This window comes from Salvelinus alpinus, chromosome 3 (genome assembly GCF_045679555.1).
Source record: "Salvelinus alpinus chromosome 3, SLU_Salpinus.1, whole genome shotgun sequence".
Classification (NCBI taxonomy): domain Eukaryota; kingdom Metazoa; phylum Chordata; class Actinopteri; order Salmoniformes; family Salmonidae; genus Salvelinus; species Salvelinus alpinus.
The window spans coordinates 28,539,177-28,562,586 of NC_092088.1; the positions used below are offsets into that span (position 1 = coordinate 28,539,177).

The window sequence follows — 23,410 nt, forward strand, 5'->3', positions numbered from 1 at the left end:
GGCTGAATAAGAAATGTTGCACCGCACCAGGGGGACAGAGAAGGATGAAACCAAATGCCTTCAACTGAAATGTGTCTTCCGCATTTAACCCAACCCCTCTGAATCAGAGAGGTGCGGGGGGCTGCCTTAATAGACATCCACGTCTTCAGGCGCCCAGGGAACAGTGGGTTAAATACCTTGCTCAGGAGAAAAACAACCGATTTTTACCTTGTCAGCTCGGGGATTCGATCCAGCAACCTTACGGTTCCTGGCCCAACGCTCTAACTACTAGGCTACCTGCAAAACAGACACCTTTAGTCTACCACATTCCATGTTTGCTTCATGCACCATTATTATCCTGTAAAATAAAAGGAATTGGGTGCATACTCTCTGTTTTCTTTAATTATTTAGCATGTAAAGATACCCATAGTATAATGGATTAAATATATGACTCAATCATAATGTTATCAGCATTTTCTTCAGTCGTGCCAAGATATTGCATCGGGAGGGGATGGGGGGTGCGTTAATTCAGGCTAAGTGTCCTGCGTTTTACATGTAGCTCCTATGTGCTTGGTTTACTTTTAACAATGGAAATGATTAATTTGTATGATGTACAGTACCTGTTAGAGCCATTTCGTTATGGTACGGAAAATGTATAGAACTTATTTTGGTTGATATATGAAAGTTATAGAAACTGTTTAGAAAACGCTTATTGTGCACAGAACTGCAGACGGATATATCGGTCCACTAACACAGGACCATTAAAGGCTCGGTGCACTACTTATGTGAACAACAATTTTAATTGTTATTTTTTCATTCCGATTTTTCAGGGGGTGCTGCAACAACCCTTTCCGTGGCTATGCTCATAGATAGCACCTACCCATTCCATACAGTATATGCATCATATAATACAGTTCACAGTCAAAAAGGATTCCTGGAGTTTGTTTAATTTTGCAGTAGACTAAATATTTACCAAAGACATCCTAAATCTATGGGCTTTTATGTTTTTCTTCGTAATATGTATAACGGCAAAATCATGTTTTATCATTCTGGCATGGGCACATCAAATATTTTTCATGTAGGAAGGACTCCGGTAGGTTCAGGCTTGAATATTGGGTTTATGTATGTTTTGTAGTAATATCTACAAAGCTTTGAATTAATATGTGCATTAGAGATTGCTGTCCATTACAGTAAGTCTACCATAGATAGTTGCCTAATGTGATTTGTCCGCTGAACATTGTGTTGGTAACTTTTTTTTCTCATGCATTCCGGTACCTCTGAACCCCCAGGTCAACCCCGTCTTGTGCTCACTTTGTGTTCATGCACCTCCCAATTTACAAATGAAAGGCCCGGTACAGTAAAAAATATATTTACCTGTGTTTTATATATTTTTCCACACTATGAGGTTGGAATAATACTGTGAAATTGTGAAAATTATGATAATGCCCTTTTAGTGTAAGAGCTGTTTGAAAAGACAGCCTGAAATTTCAGCCTGTTTTGGTGGGATGGAGTTTTGGCCTGCCTGGTGACATCACTAGGTTCAAAACCTCTCTGCCAATAACAGCTAGTTTTCAGTTTTCCCCTCCCTACTCAGACCACTCCCAAAAAGTCCTCGCAAAATTCTTACTTCAGAAATTGTTCTTTGCTAAGAAGCTATTTTTGTTTCTCTTTGACCATTTTAATTGAAACAGTCACAGTAAGGTACTTAATTGTTACCCCAAAATGATTTGATTTTGCGATAAAACGGCTGCATTGGACTTGAATAGCACTGAATAGGCCTATAGTTTGGTCACTTATTTTGAGTAATTTTTCTAACTAATGTTTGAGGACAAGAAGTATTCTTGTTTGTTGAATCTTTGGCAATGAACTGGCGGGGAAGTTTGAATGGCCAGAGTGTGTAGCTGGTGGTGATGCATTGGTACAGTACATTGCAGTACTGATGCATTATAAATGTAGCCTACATGAGAAAAGAGAGAAATTCATTCATTCAACAACGGACCGGTCGGTGACAGAACACTTGTCCCAGAGAACACTTTCTAATGGTCAAACCAAGGTATATGGGTAAACTTGGCTAGGTTGGAATAAATTATATAGGAAAACCTGCAAAACTGTGAATTTTAAACCAGGGAAAAAATGCACATCCCTCCCCTGTGCCCAAAAGAAAAACACGCAACCCTCCCCAAATAAAAAAACATGTTGCACCCCCCTACACTATTTTGGCACGGGCAAACATGAACAATGTTTATGAATATAATAATAATTTTACTCTTTGTTTTACAGGTCACTGGTCTTATTGCATCTACTTGGAACATCCCGATGTTTGGCTTTGTCGGACAGTCCTCCAAGATGGACAATACTGCCGTTTACGATACTTACATCAAAGTTGTGCCCCCCCTTAAAAGAAGTGGAGAGGTCTTAGTTAGGACACTGCAATATTTTGGGTGGGACCATGTGGCTCTGATTGGAGGGGGGTTAGATTCAAACACTTGGGACAAAGTCGATGCTTTATGGAAGTCTGTCGAGGATCTGCTCAGAGCTCAACTCACCGTGACAGCAAGTGTTAAGTTTGACACCAGCAACATGGAACTTGTCCACAGGAATGTCAAGTACATCTCGACAGTGGCAAGAGGTAAGCAAACAAATGTTCCTCCTCTATTACTCAGTTATATAGTGCTGTAGTGCTGTATTGTCTTTTAATGTGGTAAGTGGGATTGTATTGCAGATGGCCTGATGAACTATGCTTGCATGATGAGTAACCTTGCCATAGACCTGAAGACTTGCATTATCTCCCTATTCTATTACATAGGCATTGATTGAAGCTCAATGTTAAATTCAGATCTCCCTACCATCATATCTAAGCCAATATGACACCAATCTCAATAAAAAACTAGCAAATCAATTTGCTTGGAGGTACACAATACACTCTCACCTCTCGTCATGAGCCATCCAGTCCATTACCAAGAACCATATACTGGATTTTTAACAGGGCCATTAGCATTACATGCTGACTACACTGCTCGCATCGCGTGCGCGAGCATTGCAAAATAAATGTACACATACATGTTATTCAATTATTGCACCCACACTGCTCGCGTGTGTCAGCGAGCGTCTGTGTAGCCGGGTGCTAAAATAGATATTGGTTCTATTGGTGATGCTCAACGCGCTGCAAGTCCTGCCTCTCAAATCTTCTCATTGGTTTTTAGGAGCATATACCCACATGGGTGATTGAAAGATGAACTGAGGTCCACTCTCCAGTTGGTTGTGGTAATGCACCGTAAAGTTGGTTGCCAACCGCCATATAAAGTCCAAAGAAGAAAAAGAAGCCTGAAGGAAGGAGGAGAGATGACGAGAAACGAATTTGGTTTACCATTTTATCTGTGGATTAATTGTCGAAGTAGAGGACCTTGTGCATTTCGGGTAAAATAACAAACCAATATTTATATCCCAGGACAAATGAGCTAGCAACAGCTAGCTAGCTAGCTAAATTGCCATAAATGCTTTTCGGCCTGTCCCCCAAATTAATATAATTGGTCCAGGGTTCATTTTGATATTTCAACCTGCGTGTCCTGATCGCGTCTGGTGTGGGGGGACAGAATCAACATACGCGCGAGCGGTGTGGTCAGCATGTTAGGGTTTTCAGACAACTTTTTGCCCAGAATTAATTCAATGTTTAGGCATTGGATGAGAACGAGACTACAGCGTCCATAAAGTGACAATTAGACTTGCGGACCTTTCGGACTGAATACGTTTGTAGGGGCAACAGATTTAATTAAACGTATAATTTATTGCTCTTACTTGCTCATTTCTGTCCATTAAGAACCAACGATGTGCTACCTTTTTGTAGCATTTCTGACAAAGCTAACATTTTTTTAGCCGACGCTCAGAGTTCTAACACCGGGTCGGTTGCTCGGCAACAACACAGCTGCTTTCACCAGGCTGCCAGTCATAAGAAGTGTATGCAAACAAACCTAGGCTACTGTAGATAGCTAACTATATGGTTGTATTCAAGCTGAGGTAAATCAATAAATGCAAACAGATATTTTGATTAGCTAGGGAGCTAGTTAACGTTAGCTAACATTAGCAAAGACTTGTATAGCTAAACCAGCTTGTCGTTTCCAATGGCAACAAATTAGTCATAGTGGCAGAACAAGCAAGGAGGTGGGCAGAGCCAAGCACGATAAAAAAATAAACTTTTGCAAAGGGTAAAGTCTACAAAACTTAGTCCACTCTGTTCATAAAAAAAAAAAATCCTCATCAATCTACACACAATATTCCATAATGACATTACAAAAACAGACATTTTTGCCAAAAACTACAAATTAAAAAATGAAATATCACATTTACATAAGTATTCAGACCCTTTACTCAGTACATTGTTGAAGCACCTTTGGCAGCGATTACAGCCTGGAGGCTTCTTGGGTATGACACTATAAGCTTGGCACACCTGTATTTGGGGAGTCTCAAGCTCTGTCAGGTTGGATGGGGAGTGTCGCTGGACAGCTATTTTCAGGTCTCTCCAGAGATGTTAGATCGGGTTCAAGTCTGGGCTCTGGCTGGGCCACTCAAGGACATTCAGAGACCCGAAGCCACTCCTGAGTTGTCTTGGCTGTGTGTGTAAGGTCGTTGTCCTGTTGGAAGGTGAACCTTCACCCCATTCTGAAGTCCTGAGTGCTCTGGAGCAGGTTTTCATCGAGGATCCCTCTGTACTTTACTCCGTTCATCTTTCCCTTGATCCTGACTAAATCAAATCAAATCAAATGTTATTTGTCACATACACATGGTTAGCAGATGTTAATGCGAGTGTAGCGAAATGCTTGTGCTTCTAGTTCCGACAATGCAGTAATAACCAACAAGTAATCTAACCTAACAATTCCACAACTACTACCTTATACACACACACAAGTGTAAAGGGATAAAGAATATGTACATAAAGATATATGAATGAGTGATGGTACAGAACGGCATAGGCAAGATGCAGTAGATGGTATAGAGTACAGTATATACATATGAGATGAGTAATGTAGGGTATGTAAACATAAAGTGGCATAGTTTAAAGTGGCTAGTGATACATGTATTACATAAAGATGGCAAGATGCAGTAGATGATATAGAGTACAGTATATACATATACATATGAGATGAGTAATGTAGGGTATGTAAACATTATATTAAGTGGCATTGTTTAAAGTGGCTAGTGGTACATTTTTATATAATTTCCATCAATTCCCATTATTAAAGTGGCTGGAGTTGAGTCAGTATGTTGGCAGCGGCCGCTAAATGTTAGTGGTGGCTGTTTAACAGTCTGATGGCCTTGAGATAGAAGCTGTTTTTCAGTCTCTCGGTCCCTGCTTTGATGCACCTGTACTGACCTCGCCTTCTGGATGATAGCGGGGTGAACAGGCAGTGGCTTGGGTGGTTGTTGTCCTTGATGATCTTTATGGCCTTCCTGTGACATCGGGTGGTGTAGGTGTCCTGGAGGGCAGGTAGTTTGCCCCCGGTGACTAGTCTCCCAGTCGCTGCCTCTGAAAAACATCCCCACAGGATGATGTTGCTTCCACCATGCTTCACTTTAGGGATGGTGCCAGGTTTCCTCCATACGCTTGGCATTCAGGCAAAAGAGTTCAATCTTGGTTCCATCAGACCAGAGAATCTTCTTTCTCATGTTCAGAGTCCTTTAGGTGCCTCTTTGCAAACTCCAAGCGGGCTGTCATGTGCATTTTACTGAGCAGTGGCTTCTGTCTGGCCACTCTACCGTAAAGGTCTGATTGGTGAAGTGCTGCAGAGATGGTTGTCCTTCTGAAAGTTTCTTCCATCTCCACAGTGGAACTCTGGAGCCATCCCTGACCAAGGCCCTTCTACCCCGATTGCTCAGTTTGGCCGGGCGGCCAGCTCTAGGAAGCGTCTTGGTGGTTCCAAACTTCTTCCAATTAAGAATGATGGAGGCCACTGTGGGGACCTTCAATGCTGTCTACATTTTTTGCTGTCTACAATCCTGTCTCGGAGCTCGAACAATTCCTTCGACCTCATGGCTTGATTTTTGCTCTGACATGCACTGACAACTGTGGGACCTTATATAGACAGGAGTGTGCCTTTCCAAATCATGTCCAAACAATTTAAATAACCATAGATGGACTCCAATAAAGAAACATCTCAGGATGGTCAATGGAAACAGGTCAATGGAAACGGTCTGAATACTTATGTAATAAGGTATTTCTGTTTTTGTTTTTAAATACATTTGCAAACATTTCTAAAAACCTGTTTTCGCTTAGTCATTAAAGAGTATTGTGTGTAAATTGACCAGGAAAACATTTTATTTAATCAATTTTAGAATAAGGCTGTAACATAACAAAATATGGAAAAAGTCAAGGGGTCTGAATACTCTCCGAATGCACTGTACATGTACTTATCTGGAGTGCCTGAGGGTGGCGCTGTTACCCTGCCTCAGTGTGCTAATATATTACGTGGTGTGATGTTAAAAAGTAATACAAAGGAAAGCTCAACATTACAAAACATGGAACAAATGAGACCACCAACTACTCTGAACCTAGAGGGAAATTGGAGTGTGGATGCAGAAATTCAACCTTTATATCATCGCCAGTGGCATCCTCAGAGAAATCCGAAAAAGTTAAATGTGCCACTTCTTTCACGTAGCCAAAGAAGATGCAATCAAGGTATTCAATTTTGACAATGATGTAGATTACTTGGATGTAAGAGCTTTTCCGAACATACTGTGAGCCAAGAAATAATTGGACATACCTGAGGCATATCTTTTTTACGAGAGTGCAAGGACAAACAGAGTCAATTGATGCTTATGTGGCTGATCTAAAAAATAAAGCAAAAGCCTAAGTTTCAACAACATACCGAGTCACTGATACAGGACAGAATTGTGTGCGGAATCACAAATGACCAAGTTCGAGGCAGATTACTCAGAGAACCAGATCTCCTGCTAGCTAGACCAATAGACATTTGCCGTGCTAGTGAAGTGAGCCAGAGCCATTTGATAATGCTTCATGAGTTAGACAAAGACAGTGCACAGCTAGTAAAATAAAGATCACAGGGAGAATGCTCACGTGGTGGGTACAAACACGAACCAAAAAAGTGTCCAGCATATGGTCAGTTAAGCAAAGTATGTTACAGAAAAAATTATTATGCCAAAAAGTGCTCCTCACGCACACACACGGGCAGAAAATCTGAGGATTCACAGCATAGACAGGGGATAACAGCAGGAAATGAGGACATGTTCGTTGAGACAATTGAAGTGAAACAGAGTGAAGTACAATGTGTAGCTCAGCTAGTGAATGTCAATGAGAAAAATACTGAGAAAGAGCAGTGGACAGAAACACTGAAAATTAACATCCAGAAACATACTGTTACGCTATATACAGGAGCTCACTGTAACGTCTTATCTTATCTGTGAGAGACTTGAAAACACTGAAAGTGAAATTCAGTGTCGATTCCATGCAAAAATCCAACTGTAAGCTTGTGACGTATTCTGGCAACCAGAGTCTCTGATACCGCAGGATCAGACTGCCAGGGAGAAACTGTGGCGGCTTATACAAAAGGCACGACAAGAGGGAAAGAAGGCTGGGTTCAAGGGCCCACACGTGTTCATCAAAAGAAGAAAGATTACTGGTTAACTCTGATGACATGAACCACACTTGAACTGTGAGTACTGCCAAGAGTACATTTACTGTGGTACCACGAGTAAATGTACTGTCCGAACTACAATTTAGGAACACTTGCCAACCAAAAAAATAAAGAGATTTGTTATACTGTTAACCACCTCAACTGAGCGTAGATTTCCGTCGAAGTAACGCTGTCAAGGTTTACTGTTTTGCTTTATTGTTCACATTACTACATCTGTTGTCTAGTTTGTGTCTCTTTCTTTTTTAATGCAGGAGTTTGTTTTCAACTCACTCAATATCGTTAGCCTGAATGCTTGGGGTTTGAGAGATCTTACAAAAAGGAAAGCCTTATTTTTATATTGTAAACACAATAACACAGATTTGATCCTTCTTCAGGAAACTCTTTCATGTGAAAGTGACTTGAAATTTTGGAAGTCACAATGGGGAGACATGGCCTATTTCAGTCATGGATCAAACCAATCTTCTGGTGTTTTGATGCTTATCCACAAGTTTAAAGGCGACATTCTAGAATCCACATCTTCACAGGATGGGAGATGGGTCACAGAAATGGTTAAACTTAAAAATTATATTTTCATCATCTGTAATGTGTATGGACATAAGTCACGTGCTCCAAATAAGACCCTTTTGGCCAAATTTAACAGAAAATTACAGGATTTGACGCAACAAATACTCAAAGGTTTTTCTGATTCTATCAGGGAATTTTAACGAAATGCTGATAGTTTTTCTCCTGGAATGAGTCAAAGCTCTCAAAATCATCATAACATTATGCAAGGATCTCTCTGTTATTTCAATCTGGATGCAAAGGGTTACAGTTGAAGTCAGAAGTTTACATACACCTTAGCCAAATACATTTCAACTCAGATTTTCACAATTCCTGACATTTAATCCTAGTAAAATTCCCTGTCTTAGGTCAGTTAGGATCCCCACTTTATTTTAAGAATGTGAAATGTCAGAATAATAGTAGAGAGAATGATTTATTTCAACTTGTATTTCTTTCATCACATTCCCAGTGGGTCAGATGTTTACATACACTCAATTAGTATTTGGTAGCATTGCCTTTAAATTGTTTAACTTGGGTCAAACGTTTCGGGTAGCCTTCCACAAGCTTCCCACAATAAGTTGGGTGAATTTTGGCCCATTCCTCCTGACAGAGCTGGTGTGACGGAGTCAGTTTTGTAGGCCTCCTTGCTCGCACACGCTTTTTCAGTTCTGTCCACACATTTTCTATGGCACTGAGGTTAGGGCTTTGTGATGGCCACTCCAATACCTTGACTTTGTTGTCCTTAAGCCATTTTGCCACAACTTTGGAAGTATGCTTGGGGTCATTGTCCATTTGGAAGACCCATTTGCGACCAAGCTTTAACTTCCTGACTGATGTCTTGAGATGTTGCTTCAATATATCCACATAATTTTACTGCCTCATGATGCCATCTATTGTGTGACGTGCACCAGTCCCTCCAGCAGAAAAGCACCCCCACAACATGATGCTGCCACCCCCGTGCTTCACGGTTGGGATGGTGTTCTTTGGCTTGCAAGCCTCCCCCTTTTTCCTCCAAACATAATGATGGTCATTATGGCCAAACAATTATATTTTTATTTCATCAGACCAGAGGACATTTCTCCAAAAAGTATGATCTTTGTCCCCATGTGCAGTTGCAAACCATGATCTGGCTTTTTTATGTGGGTTTTGGAGCAGCCTTTCGGGTTGTCGATATAGGACTTATTTTACTGTGGAAATACTTTTGTACCTGTTTCCTCCAGCATCTTCACAAGGTCCTATGCTGTTGTTCTGGGATTGATTTGCACTTTTCACACCAAAGTACGTTCATCTCTAGGAGACAGAACGTGTCTCCTTCCTGAGCGGTATAACGGCTGCGTGGTCCCATGGTGTTTATACTTGCGTACTATTGTTTGTACAGATGAACGTGGTACCTTCAGGCGTTTGGAAATTGCTCCCAAGGATGGACCAGACTTGTGGTGGTCAACAATTTCTTTTCTGAGGTTTTGGCTGATTTCTTTTGATTTTCCCATTTTCCCAATGAGGCACTGAGTTTGAAGGTAGGCCTTGAAATACATCCACAGGTACACCTCCAATTGACTCAAATGATGTCAATTAGCCTATCAGAAGCTTCTAAAGCCATGACATCATTTTCTGGAATTTTCCAAGCTGTTTAAAGGCACAGTCAACTTAGTGTATGTAAACTTCTGACCCACTGGAATTGTGATACAGTGAATTATAAGTGAAATAATCTGTCTGTAAACAATTGTTGGAAAAATTACGTGCCAAAACTATAGTTTTTAAACAAGAAATTTGTGGACTGGTTGAAAAACGAGTTTTAATCTCCAACCTAAGTGTATGTAAACTTCCGACTTCAACTGTATACCCGGACCAACAAAACTATGTAACAAAAAATGATTTCTAATTTCTACCTTTTTGTTACAATTTGTTATAGATGTAGATCATCAGTTGGCTCCCTTTTCTGATCATCACTTGATTTCCCTGAATTTACAAGCTACTAAAAAATTGAATGGTATTCAAGGATATTGAAATTCAACAACACACTTCATAAAGATCCTATTTTCATTGGAAACATAAAATTGTTAACCAAAGATATTTTTGCAAGAAAAGACTTGGGTCATGGAAGTAGATCGCAATTCTTCAAATATAAAGTCAGAGTTGTAGCCATTTGTCACGTTCCTGACCTGTTTTCTCTTGTTTTGTATGTGTTTAGTTGGTCAGGGCGTGAGTTGGGATGGGCAGTCTGTGTTGTTTGTTCTATGTGGGTGGTGATTGTTAATTAGCCTTATATGGTTCTCAATCAGGGACAGGTGTTATTCATTTCCTCTGATTGAGAATCATATATAGGTAGGCTGTTTTACACTGTTAGTTTGTGGGTGATTGTCTTCCGTGTCTGTGTTTGTCGCGCCACACGGGACTGTTTCGGTTTGTGTAGTCTGTACCTGTTCGTGCGTTCTTCGTGTGTCTGTAAGTTCTCATGTTTAGGTCAGTCTACGTCGTTTTGTTATTTTGTATCAATTCAAGTGTTCTTCGTGTTTTCGGTTTTGTTTAAATAAATTCATTATGACTGCATACCTCGATGCGTATTGGTCCGACCCATGCTTCTCCTCTTCAGACGAAGAGGAGGAGAGCAGCCGTTACACCATTAAACGTGCCAAAGAGCTGAAGCACCTGAAGTACCTTAGAGAAAAATATTTGCTGAGCAAGCTTGACAGTTTTCTAAAGAAAGATAATGTATCTCAAGAAGCAGAGTCTTTAAACCTATTCAACAAGAATTAGAATAGCTTCAGACGGATCTGGCAAAGTGTGCCTTTGTCAGATCAAGAGCAAAATGGATTGAAGAAACACCAGTTATTGTTTTGCACTTGAAAAGAGAAACTACAATAGAAAATCTATAACGGCAATCAAAATTATTAATGTATTATGCAAAAATCCCATTACAATATCAACATTTGTCAATTCCTTTTATGAAAACCTTTATAACTTAGAATTTCAGGAAGATGGTTGTGAAAGCTACATTTGCCACATTCAGAATTATCTTCCTGTTATTGAGAATGATATTTCCACTCAATTTGCGATTCACCTGTGTCAATTGAAGAAATTAGAGAGGTTCTGAATTCAATGATAAAAGGGAAGTCACCTGGCCCTGATGGCCTGTCAGTTGAATTCTATAGGCAGTTTTGGAAGTCAGTAGAAGACCCTATTTTTAGTATGTTTCAAGATTGCATTGAAAATTGTGAAATTGTCTCCGCTATGAAAAAGGGCCTTATTTCACTGATTCCGAAGCCTGAGAAAGACCCTTCTCTCATTGACAACTGGAGACCAATTACTTTATTAAATATTGATTACAAATTGATTGCTCTGGTTTATGCCAAAATATTAAAGAAAGCAGTAGATACCATTATAAATGAGACTCAGGATTTATGAAGGGCCGTCACATAAGCTCCAACATTCGTTTAGTTTAACAGAGAAATACAAATTTCCCAACTGGCTGATGATACTACTATTTTTTTTTAAGACAAAGACCAGGTCGTCCATGCCCTTAAAGCTATCACTGCATTCTCTATTGCATCTGGATTAAAACTGAACATTTCAAAATGCGAAATCTTATGTTTGTTTGACTCTGATAAAGAAATAGAAAATATTCCTGTAAAGGATTGTGTTAAATATTTAGGAATACATCTATCAAAAAATCCTGGGTCAGACAACATATGAATTTCTCTCCTAAAATTAAGAAAACCTATAATATATTTATTAATTGGCTACAAAGGGATATTTCTATACAAGGCAGAGGGACCATCTCACTTTGTGTACCCATCATTATCTGTATTTGTAAATCCCTCCACCTGTAAAGAGATCAACGAGACCTTTCTTGACTTCATCTGGAAAAATAAGTCTCACAAACTAAAAAAGTCAGTCCTTTCAAATGAAAGATGTGATGGAGGTCTAGAAGTGTTGGATTTTGTTGACATTAATAATACTTTCAAGATCAATTGGTTGAAAAGATGTTTGGTAAATACAGAGAACCCGTTAAATTGGCTAGGTTTCACCAACAGGCTTTAATGTCCTGAAAAAAATGTTTCCTGCCCAATTCTTCTCCACATAAAGCTCTTTTGTGGATTAATTCTGACATAATTGTAAGGTCATTGTTCTACCTTAGCTGGCATGAGATGAATATTGACTTTGTTCTTGATGTTTTTCGACAACAGGGTAATATTCTTTCATATGAACAATTCATAACATTGAATGAGTTTCCAATACCTTTCACAGAGTTTATTTCTGTGATCAAAGGCATTCCCAGTGGTCTAACTACACTAATGAAAACTCATCTTAGCTTTGGTGATGATAACAGAGGTTATCCAGAACTCAGTTTGGAAGGCGTGGGCTTACTTGAGAAATCTTGTTGTAACAAATACATAAGGACAAATTTTCCATTCAAGGAAACCAACTTATGCCTAGAGGAACATTTTTCTGGAACATGCTTATTCCTGATGTTGTCTGGAAAAAAGTTTGGTTGATGCCTTACAAATATTAAATACCAATCAAATTTAAGGAAGTGCACTTTAAGATTCCACATAAGATATATCCATGTAATTCATGTTGTCCAAATTAGTTGATATTAGTTGATGATATCTGTGTTTTCTGCAAAAAAGGTGAAAATCTGACTCACTTGTTCTATGAATGTAAATCTGTGATTGATTTTTGGAAAAACCTTGCAGAATACTTATTTATCTGTTTGAACAGTACCCATGTTTTTGACATAATGGATATAATATGTTACTATTGCAATAACAAGACCATTGAAATGATTGTGAATTATTTATTTTTTCTTGCCAAATACTTTATACACAAACAAAAATTCCAGAATTCTATACCAAATTTACAAATATTTTTGATTGAATTTAATCATCTTGTTAAGACACTATCCATAGTGAATCAGATTTTTCTGAGTGAATACAATTGCATTAGAATTGTCATATTTAGAAAAATATATATATAATATATATATATTATACATATATTTTGTATGTATTTAGTATTTTCTTGTTTATACCTGTGTTTTGTTTTGTTAGATATGTTAGATGTAAGTTGTTGATTATTTTGTATAATAATTAAAAAATATATACAGTGGGGCAAAAAAGTATTTAGTCAGCCACCAATTGTGCAAGTTCTCCCACTTAAAAAGATGAGAGAGGCCTGTAATTTTCATCATAGGTACACATCAACTATGACAGATAAAATGAGAAAAAATAAACCAGAAAATCATATTGTAAGATTTTTTATGAATTTATTTGCAAATTATGGTGGAAAATAAGTATTTGGTCAATAACCAAAGTTTATCTCAATACTTTGTTATATACCCTTTGTTGGCAATGACAGAGGTCAAACGTTTTCTGTAAGTCTTCACAAGGTTTTCACACACTGTTGCTGGTATTTTGGCCCATTCCTCCATGCAGATCTCCTCTAGAGCAGTGATGTTTTGGGGCTGTTGCTGGGCAACACAGACTTTCAACTCCCTCCAAAGATTTTCTATGGGGTTGAGATCTGGAGACTGGCTAGGCCACTCCAGGACCTTGAAATGCTTCTTACGAAGCCACTCCTTCGTTGCCCAGGCGGTGTGTTTGGGATCATTGTCATGCTGAAAGACCCAGCCACGTTTCATCTTCAATGCCCTTGCTGATGGAAGGAGGTTTTCACTCAAAATCTCACGATACATGGCCCCATTCATTCTTTCCTTTACACGGATCAGTCGTCCTGGTCCCTTTGCAGAAAAACAGCCCCAAAGCATGATGTTTCCACCCCCATGCTTCACAGTAGGTATGGTGTTCTTTGGATGCAACTCAGCATTCCTTGTCCTCCAAACACGACGAGTTGAGTTTTTACCAAAAAGTTATGTTTTGGTTTCATCTGACCATATGACATTCTCCCAATCTTCTTCTGGATCATCCAAATGCTCTCTAGCAAACTTCAGATGGGCCTGGACATGTACTGGCTTAAGCATGGGGACAAGTCTTGCACTGCAGGTTTTGAGTCCCTGGCGGTGTAGTGTGTTACTGATAGTAGGCTTTGTTACTTTGGTCCCAGCTCTCTGCAGGTCATTCACTAGGTCCCCCTGTGTGGTTCTGGGATTTTTGCTCACCGTTCTTGTGATCATTTTGACCCCACGGGGTGAGATCTTGCGTGGAGCCCCAGATCGAGGGAGATTATCAGTGGTCTTGTATGTCTTCCATTTCCTAATAATTGCTCCCACAGTTGATTTCTTCAAACCAAGCTACTTACCTATTGCAGATTCAGTCTTCCCAGCCTGGTGCAGGTCTACAATTTTGTTTCTGGTGTCCTTTGACAGCTCTTTGGTCTTGGCCATAGTGGAGTTTGGAGTGTGACTGTCTTTTATACTGATAACAAGTTCAAACAGGTGCCATTAATACAGGTAACGAGTGGAGGACAGAGGAGCCTCTTAAAGAAGAAGTTACAGGTCTGTGAGAGACAGAAATCTTGCTTGTTTGTAGGTGACCAAATACTTATTTTCCACCATAATTTGCAAATAAATTCATTAAAAATCCTACAATGTGATTTTCTGGATTTCTTTTTCTCATTTTGTCAGCCATAGTTGAAGTGTACCTATGATGAAAATTACAGGCCTCTCTCATCTTTTTAAGTGGGAGAACTTGCACAATTGGTGGCTGACTAAATACTTTTTTGCCCCACTGTATTACAAAAGAGAAACAAAATATATAATAATACAAGGATTCTGTTATTTCACATGCAAAAGTGATTCATTCTAATAAAAACTTTTTATATTTTGGGGACAGGGTTTGTAGTGTAGAGTTACCACCTGTGGATCTGAAGATTGTGGGTTCGCCTCCTGAAGGATACATTTTGACCATGATTCAGTTTATAGTTTTGTGAGCCCCCTGCCGACACGCACGCACGCACGCACACACGCACGCACACACACACACTTATTGAAATGTTGTAGTGGGCTCTTAAAATAACCTTTGGTTTTCTGGAGTGGCAGGCAAGTGGCAGTGAGTGTGGTGGTGTGTAGTACTGCGTCTGTCTTGCTAGAACTTCCGTAGAGACCGGCTCCGACTCTAAAGGAAGAAGTCTTGCCCTCATCCTTGAAATGAACAACATCCCAATGGTACTGCTCAGAGACAGAGTGCTTTATGGCAGAGTGGAGGATTGTGCGCATGAGTCTGTCACGGAGAAATGCAAGCTTTCCCATGTAGAGCTGAAAAACGATTTGTGCCAATTCAAATGGACACAGTACACACGCACACTAAAATGGTGACCTTAAAACAGTTACAGTTTAATTAATGGCTGTGATAGGAGAAAACTAAGGATGGATCAACAACATTGTAGTTACTCCACAATACTAACCTAATTGACAGAGTGAAAAGAAGGAAGCCTATACAGAACAAAACTTTTTCAAAACATGCATCCTGTTTACAACAAGGCACTAAAGTAATACTGCAAAGAAATGTGGCAAAGCAATTAACCTTTTGTCCTGAATACAAAGTGTTATGTTTGGGGCAAATCCAATACAACACATTACTGAGTATCACTCTCCATATTTTCGAGCATAGTGGTGGCTGCATCATGTTATGGATATGCTTTTAATCGTTAAGGTCTCTGGAGTTTTTCAGGATAAAAAGAAACGGAACGGAAAATCCTAGAGGAAAACCTGGTTCAGTCTGCTTTGCAACAGACACTGTGAGATTAATTCACCTTTCAGCAGGACAATAACCTAAAACACATGGCCAAATCTACACTGGAGCTGGTTAGAAAGAAGACAGTGAATGTTCCTGAGTGGCCGAGTGACAGTTTTAACTTAAATCTACTTGACAATCTATGGCAAGACTTGGTTGTCTAGCAATGATCAGAACCCAATTTGGCAGAACTCGAATAATGTTTTTAAAGAATAATGGGCAAATGTTGCACAATCCAGCTGTGGACAGTTCTTAGAGACTTACCCAGAAGACTCACAGCTGTAATCACTGCCAATGGTGTTTCAACAAAGTATTGATTCAGGGGTGTGAATAGTTATGTAAATTATATATTTCTTTATTTCATTTTCAATACATTTGTAAAAATGTCTTTTAAACATGTTTTCATTTTGTCATTATGGCGTATTGTGTATAAATGGGCGAATTCATGCTATAACACAACAAACGGTTAAATATTTCAAGGGGTATGAATACTTTCTGAATGCACTGTAAATAGTTAATGTGTACATGTTGATTATTTGTGTATTTTCCAGGAGCTTGCTCATTTGTCTTTACTCCATGTTGGTTTAAATTGGTTTCTGGTTTTTTGCTTCCCTCTGGAAAATCAGCTGTTAATATCAAAAAGGTTTGAATCTCAAGCAACCTGCCTACACATAGTTTGAAAGACAATACCAACATAGATACTTTAGTAGCCCAGAGCTGTCTGCTGGAAAACCTTGGTAGAGCATGGGTGGAATAGGCATTGCGTGAGTTTCCTTTATTTTTCGGCTTCAGACCAATGCTTACTTCACACAAAACGTTGTTTTTTGGTTTTAATTCGCTCTATGCACTGAACATAATCAAGCACAGCTAAAGCAATTGAAAGTATTGACCTGACATCATTTTACTCAGGTCTATTCATTTTGCGAGACTAAGCTCCTACCACCAACCAGCTGTACGTTATGGGCCGGTTTCCCAGAAACAGATTAATGTTAGTCCTGAACTAAAAAGCATTCTGAATGGATTCCATGAAAAGCACTATTGAGTCCAGGACTAGGTTTTATCTGTCAAGGAAACTGGCCAAAAATGCTTACTGAATCCTAAGTTACCGAAACCATAATTTCCCGTCTTCTCCTAGTGATTGTGGTGATGACCAACGCCGAGGATGCAATTAACCTTTTAATGGAGGCGGAGAGGCAAGACCTAATGGCTGGAGAGTATGTTTTCTTCCTTCTGCAGCATTTTGAGGTCAGTGGCAATTTGGTAAGTAAGCCTTTCTTAATTCAAGTTTCAAGTTGTTAATGTCACGTCCACAAATATAGTGCAATGCCTTTCTTGCAAGCTCCAAACCCAACAATGCAGTAATCAAAATCAATGTAGCATTAAAAATAACGTAAGGTAGAACAAAAACACACAATAAATAAAAAATAAGAAGAACACGAGAATGTTAGAAGCTATATACAGGGTCAGTTCCAACACCATATTTACAATGTGCATGGAGTGATAGAACTAGATATGTATAAGGGTAAGGTGACTATGTGTAACCGATGTGAAATGGCTAGCTAGTTAGCGGTGGTGCGTGCTAATAGCGTTTCAATCGGTGACGTCACTCGCTTTGAGACCTTGAAGTAGTGGTCCCCCTTGTTCTGCAAGGGCCGCGGCTTTTGTGGAGCGATGGGTAACGATGCTTCGTGGGTGACTGTTGTTGATGTGTGCAGAGGGTCCCTGGTTCGCGCGAGCGGACGGACTAAAGTTAAACTGTTACATTGGTGCTGTTGACCCGGATCACTGGTTGCTGCGGAAAAGGAGGAGGTCGAAAGGGGGTGAGTGTAACCGATGTGAAATGGCTAGCTAGTTAGCGGTGGTGCGCACTAATAGCGTTTCAATCGTTGACGTCACTCGCTTTGAGACCTTGAAGTAGGGGTTCCCCTTGCTCTGCAAGGGCCGTGGCTTTTGTGGAGCGATGGGTAACGATGCTTCGTGGGTGACTGTTGTTGATGTGTGCAGAGGGTCCCTGGTTCGCGCCCGGATTGGGGCTAGGGGACGGACTAAAGTTAAACTGTTACATATGCATCAGGATATATAATAAACAGAGTAGCAGCAGCGTAAATTATGATTGTATGTGAGTGTGTGTGCGTGTGTGTAGAGTCAGTATAAATGTGTGTGCATGTTATTATGTGTGTGTGTTGGAGTGTCATTGTGCGTGAGTGTGTAGCTTGATGCCACAGTTGGGGTTAGTTAAAGTTAGGGTTAATTAAAATATGAGTTCGTTTTGGCTGCTCAGATCATGTCATCAGAAGAAAAACTCCCGGACCTTGAGGCTGAGGATTTTCTGAAATGTACACTGTATTATTGTCAATGTTTACACCCTATCTATAGATTTAGGATCAGCAATCAGAATCTCCTCCCCCAAACCTAACCTTAATCAGCTTCTTGATATGCCACACCTGTCAGGTGGATGGATTATCTTGGCAAATGAGAAATGCTCACAAACAGGGATGTAAACACATCTGTGCACTACATTTGAGAGAAAAAAAAAAAATATATATACAGTTGAAGTCGGAAATTTACACATAGGTTGGAGTCATTAAAACTTGTTTTTCAACCACTCCACACATTTCTTGTTAACAAACTATAGTTTTGGCAAGTCGGTTAGGACATCTACTTTGTGCATGACACAAGTAATTTTTTCCAACAATTGTTGACAGAAAGATTATTTCACTTATAATTCACTGTATCACAATTCCAGTAGGTCAGAAGTTTACATACACTAAGTTGACTGTGCCTTTAAACAGCATGGAAAATTCCAGAAAATGATGACATGGCTTTAGAAGCTTCTGATAGGTTAATTGATGTAATTTGAGTCAATTGGAGGTGTACCTGTGGATGTATTTCAAGACCTACCTTCAAACTCAGTGACTCTTTGCTTGACATCATGGGGAAATCAAACAAAATCAGCCAAGTCTGGTCCATCCTTGGGAGCAATTTCCAAACACCTGAAGGTACCACGTTCATCTGTACAAACAATAGTACGCAAGTATAAACACCATGGGACCACGCAGCCGTCAAACCTCTCAGGAAGAAGACGCGTTCTGTCTCCTAGAGATGAACGTACTTTGGTGTGAAAAGTGCAAATCAATCCCAGAACAACAGCGAAGGACCTTGTGAAGATGCTGGAGGAAACAAGTACAAAAGTATCTATATCCACAGTAAAACGAGTCCTATATCGACATAACCTGAAAGGCCGCTCAACAAGGAAGAAGCCACTGCTCCAAAACCCCCATAAAAAGCCAGACTAACTGCACATGGGGACAAAGATCTTACTTTTTGGAGAAATGTCCTTTGGTCTGATGAAACAAAAATGGAACTGTTTATCCTCAATGACCATCGTTATGTTTGGAGGAAAAAAAGGGAGGCTTGCAAGCCGAAGAACACCATCCCAACCGTGAAGCACGGGGGTGGCAGCATCATGTAGTGGGGGTGTTTTGCTGCAGGAGGGACTGGTGCACTTCACAAAATAGATGGCATCATGAGGCAGTAAAATTATGTGGATATATTGAAGCAACATCTCAAGACATCAGTCAGGAAGTTAAAGCTTGGTCGCAAATGGGTCTTCCAAATGGACAATGACCCCAAGCATACTTCCAAAGATGTGGCAAAATGGCTTAAGGACAACAAAGTCAAGGTATTGGAGTGGCCATCACAATGCCCTGACCTCAAACCTAGAGAAAATGTGTGGAAAGAACTGAAAAAGCGTGTGCAAGCAAGGAGGCCTACAAACCTGACTCAGTTACACCAGCTCTGTCAGGAGGAATGGGCCAAAATTCACCGCACTTATTGAGGGAAGCTTGTGGAAGGCTACCTGAAAGTTAAACAATATCAAGGCAATACTACCAAATACTAATTGAGTGTATGTAAACTTCTGACCCACTGGGAATGTGATGAAAGCAATAAAAGCTGAAATAAATCATTCTCTCTACTATTATTCTGACATTTCACATTCTTAAAATAAAGTGGTGATCCTAACTGACCTAGACAGGGACTTTTTACTAGGATTAATTGTCAGGAATTGTGAAAAACAGAGTTTAAATGTATTTGGCTAAGGTGTATGTAAACTTCCGACTTCAACTGCATGTGTCGTTAGGTGTACGTCTCATACCGATACCAAGCTCAGTACTGGCTTTACTTTACTCAAATTTAAGAGGTACGATAAACAAGAGCAGAGGAGAGGGGAACAACTTTTTACACTGGAATGCAGTCATAAAAACCCATCTTTGTCCACCACTTTTGGTTTGAACAGGACAACCTGTGGAAATATGCCATGAACAACAGGACAGACCTGGCGACCATGAGGGCCTTCGAAATGGCCTTTGTCATTGGTCAGAAGTCCAACGAGGGTTACGACTACTACGACTTCTTTGAGCAAGTCTATGAGAGGCTGAAGACGCACCCTTTTCACACCAAACTTACATCAGAAAAAGAGGTGAGAGACAAGAGTTTCTCAATGTTACCAGTTTTTTTTGCATAATCCATCATAATTGGTGCATTTGAGCGGATTACTTTTGTCAAATCGTCTTTCAAAGTGTATTGCATTATGGAGCATTGGTGTCAGTTGGGTATGGCAGTCGTAATACTAATACCCTCGTAATACCCTAGCTCAACACCATTAATGTTAAAGTAGGCTACAAAAAAGTAGACTAAAATCATTCCAATCCCAAATCAAATGTAATGGCTGTTTTAGAGTTTTAATCGGCTGGCTTTAGGACCATGCGAAACATCGCTCGGAGAGAAACCTTTCTCTCGAGTTAAGAAAGCAGAGAGCAGAGACAGTGTCAGACAGTTTGCTTTGCCATTCAGCCGTTTAGGTAGTGCACCAATTGCTTTGAATTTGATGTCGGCATTTGAACGCGGCCTTGTAACCATCACGGCCAGTTGTTATAAAAATAATTGAAAAGATGATAACACGAGCAATAAATACACAATGAGTAACGATAGCTTGGCTATATACACGGGGTATCAGTACAGAATCAATGCAGCAGTACGAGGTAATTGAGGTAGATATGTACATATAGGTGGGGGTAAAGTGACTAGGCAACAGGATAGATAATGAGCAGTAGCAGCAGTGTATGTGATGAGTCAAATGGGGTCAATGCAGATAGACCGGATAGCTATTTGGTTAACTATTCAGCAGTTATTTATTTATTTCAAAGTTATTTAGCAGTTATTAACTATTTACAGTGCATTCAGACACTAATCAGACCCCTTAACCTTTTCCACACTTTTGTTACATTACAGCCTTATTCAAAAATGTATAGCATCTCTTTCTCCTTCATCTATCTACACACAATACCCCATAATGACAAAGCAAAAACAGGTTTGTAGAAAATTTAGCAAATTAATAAAAAAATACAAAACTGAAATATCACATTTACATAGGTATTCAGACCCATTACTCAGTACTTTGTGAAGCACCTTTGGCAGCGATTACAGCCTCAAGTCTTCTTGGGTATGACGCTACAACCTTGGCACACCTGTATTTGGAGAGTTTCTCCCATTCCTCTCTGCAGATCCTCTCAAGCTTTGTCAGGTTCGATGGGGAGCGTTGCAGCACAGCTATTTTCAGGTTTCTCCAGAATTGTTCAATCGGGTTCAAGTCCGGGCTCTAGCTGGGTCACTCAAGGATATTCAGAGATTTGTCAAGAAGCCACTCCTGCGAGTGCTTATGGTCGTTGTCCTGTTGGAAGGTGAACCTTCGCCCCAGTCTGATGTCCTGGGTGCTCTCGAGCAGGTTATCATCAAGGATCTCTCTGTAATCATCAAGGATCTCAAGGATCTCTCTCGTTCATCTTTCCCTCGATTGTGATTAGTCTCCCAGTCTCTGCCGCTGAGAAACACCCGACCGCATGATCCTGCCACCACCATGGTTCACTGTAGGAATGGTGCCAGGTTTCTTCCAGACGTGATGCTTGGCATTCGGGACAAAGAGTTCAATCTTGGTTTCATCAGACCAGAGAATCTTGTTTCTTATGGTCTGAGAGTCCTTTAGGTCCCTTTTGGCAAACTCCAAGCGGGCTGTCATGTGCCTTTTACTGAGGCCAGCTCTAGGAAGAGTCTTAGTGGTTCCAAACTTCTTCCATTAAGAATGATGGAGGCCACTGTGTTCTTGGGGACTTTCAATGCTGTAGAAATGTTTTGGCACCCTTCCCCTGATCTGTGCCTCGACAGAATCCTGTCTCAGAGCTCTACTTACAATTCCTTTGTTCTCATTTTGCTCTGACATGCACTGTCAACTGTGGGACCTTATATAGACAGGTGTGTGCCTTTCCAAGTCATGTCCAATCAATTGAATGTTATTATAAAGGTGACATTTCATGGTGAAAAATAGCTTTAAACTGACACACCGCTTATGGATGTCAGCATTTGAAGTCGCCCTTGTTGTGACTTGCATATATTATGCATCTATTTCACATTGCCCCGCATGCACCGTTCAAGAGTAAATTAGAGAGAGTCAATTTATATGAGGTTCAGTAGTTGTTAACATTGTATATGCCGTTCCACATATATTTAAACCTTTTATTTTTGGTGATAATTAATGGCTGGGGTCAATTTTTTCGATATTTTTTTTTCTGTTCTCCAAATAGCATTTGAGAGTTTTTAAACTGTGTAAAAATGCAGTAAATGAGCTTCAACTTCCAACTCCCACACACCCCACTTTGCCATACCCTAGGTTTAGCTGAGCTGAACTGACGCCACTGTTATGGGGATAAAAATGGTCCCAAAAAAAGTCAACTGCGTGAACTTTACAAAAGTCATGTGATCAAAGGTCATGACGTTTTGACTACAGTCGACTGCAAGTTTCTGCAGTTGCTCTTCGCCAACTTCATCCTGCAGCCATCACCTGCATTGTGGGAGGCTCTATTGTAAACCAATCATTAGGGAGTTTTTGTTTGACTCACGGGAACATGACAGAAGACATGACTGGAACAGGAACCACCTTTGCCATGATTTATAGCAGGCTACAATGGATATACAAATGAAAGTGATATTTTTGTCTCTCTCTCACTAATTGATTGTACAATGTACACACACATATATTTCAGTTTGTGTGATATGGGGTTGAAAACATTTTATTTCAACATTATAAGGAAAACTTAATAAATAAACAATGGAAACATTGCCATGTTGATCTGAGCCTTGCTGTTGGAAAACCACATTAGTGTCTGACTTCACTCCTCGACTTTCGTTTACAGTCGGTTGCATTAGTGTTACCACTCAAATGCACCCGATATCTTTAAGGAAACACTTTACTTGATGAGTACCTACATAAGGACTTCGTAACACATTCATACCTCATACGTATCACATACATGAGCATTTTAACCATATTCATTAGCAGTTTTTCAACTTAAGTTGATATTTTGTTATGTCTTGCAGATGTTGACAATAAGCATTGTATCACATCTCTCAACTAGTAAAAAATGACAGCTTAAGACAGGGGTTTTTACTAAAAACTTCAGATCAACATTACATTCACATGTGTGGTAAGATCACTTTTAG

The 23,410-nt window shown here is 39.8% G+C and overlaps 1 protein-coding gene across 1 annotated transcript in view; it reads left to right on the forward strand.

The window, feature by feature from the left end:
• gucy2g (guanylate cyclase 2g) overlaps positions 1-23,410 on the forward strand; it is an 84,539-nt gene that overhangs the window by 22,936 nt on the left and 38,193 nt on the right. Inside the window, exons 2-4 of the mRNA XM_071392434.1 lie at positions 2,260-2,608; positions 16,992-17,116; positions 20,154-20,336. Coding sequence (XP_071248535.1) covers positions 2,260-2,608; positions 16,992-17,116; positions 20,154-20,336 — 657 coding nt within the window. The remainder of the gene's footprint in view (positions 1-2,259; positions 2,609-16,991; positions 17,117-20,153; positions 20,337-23,410) is intronic.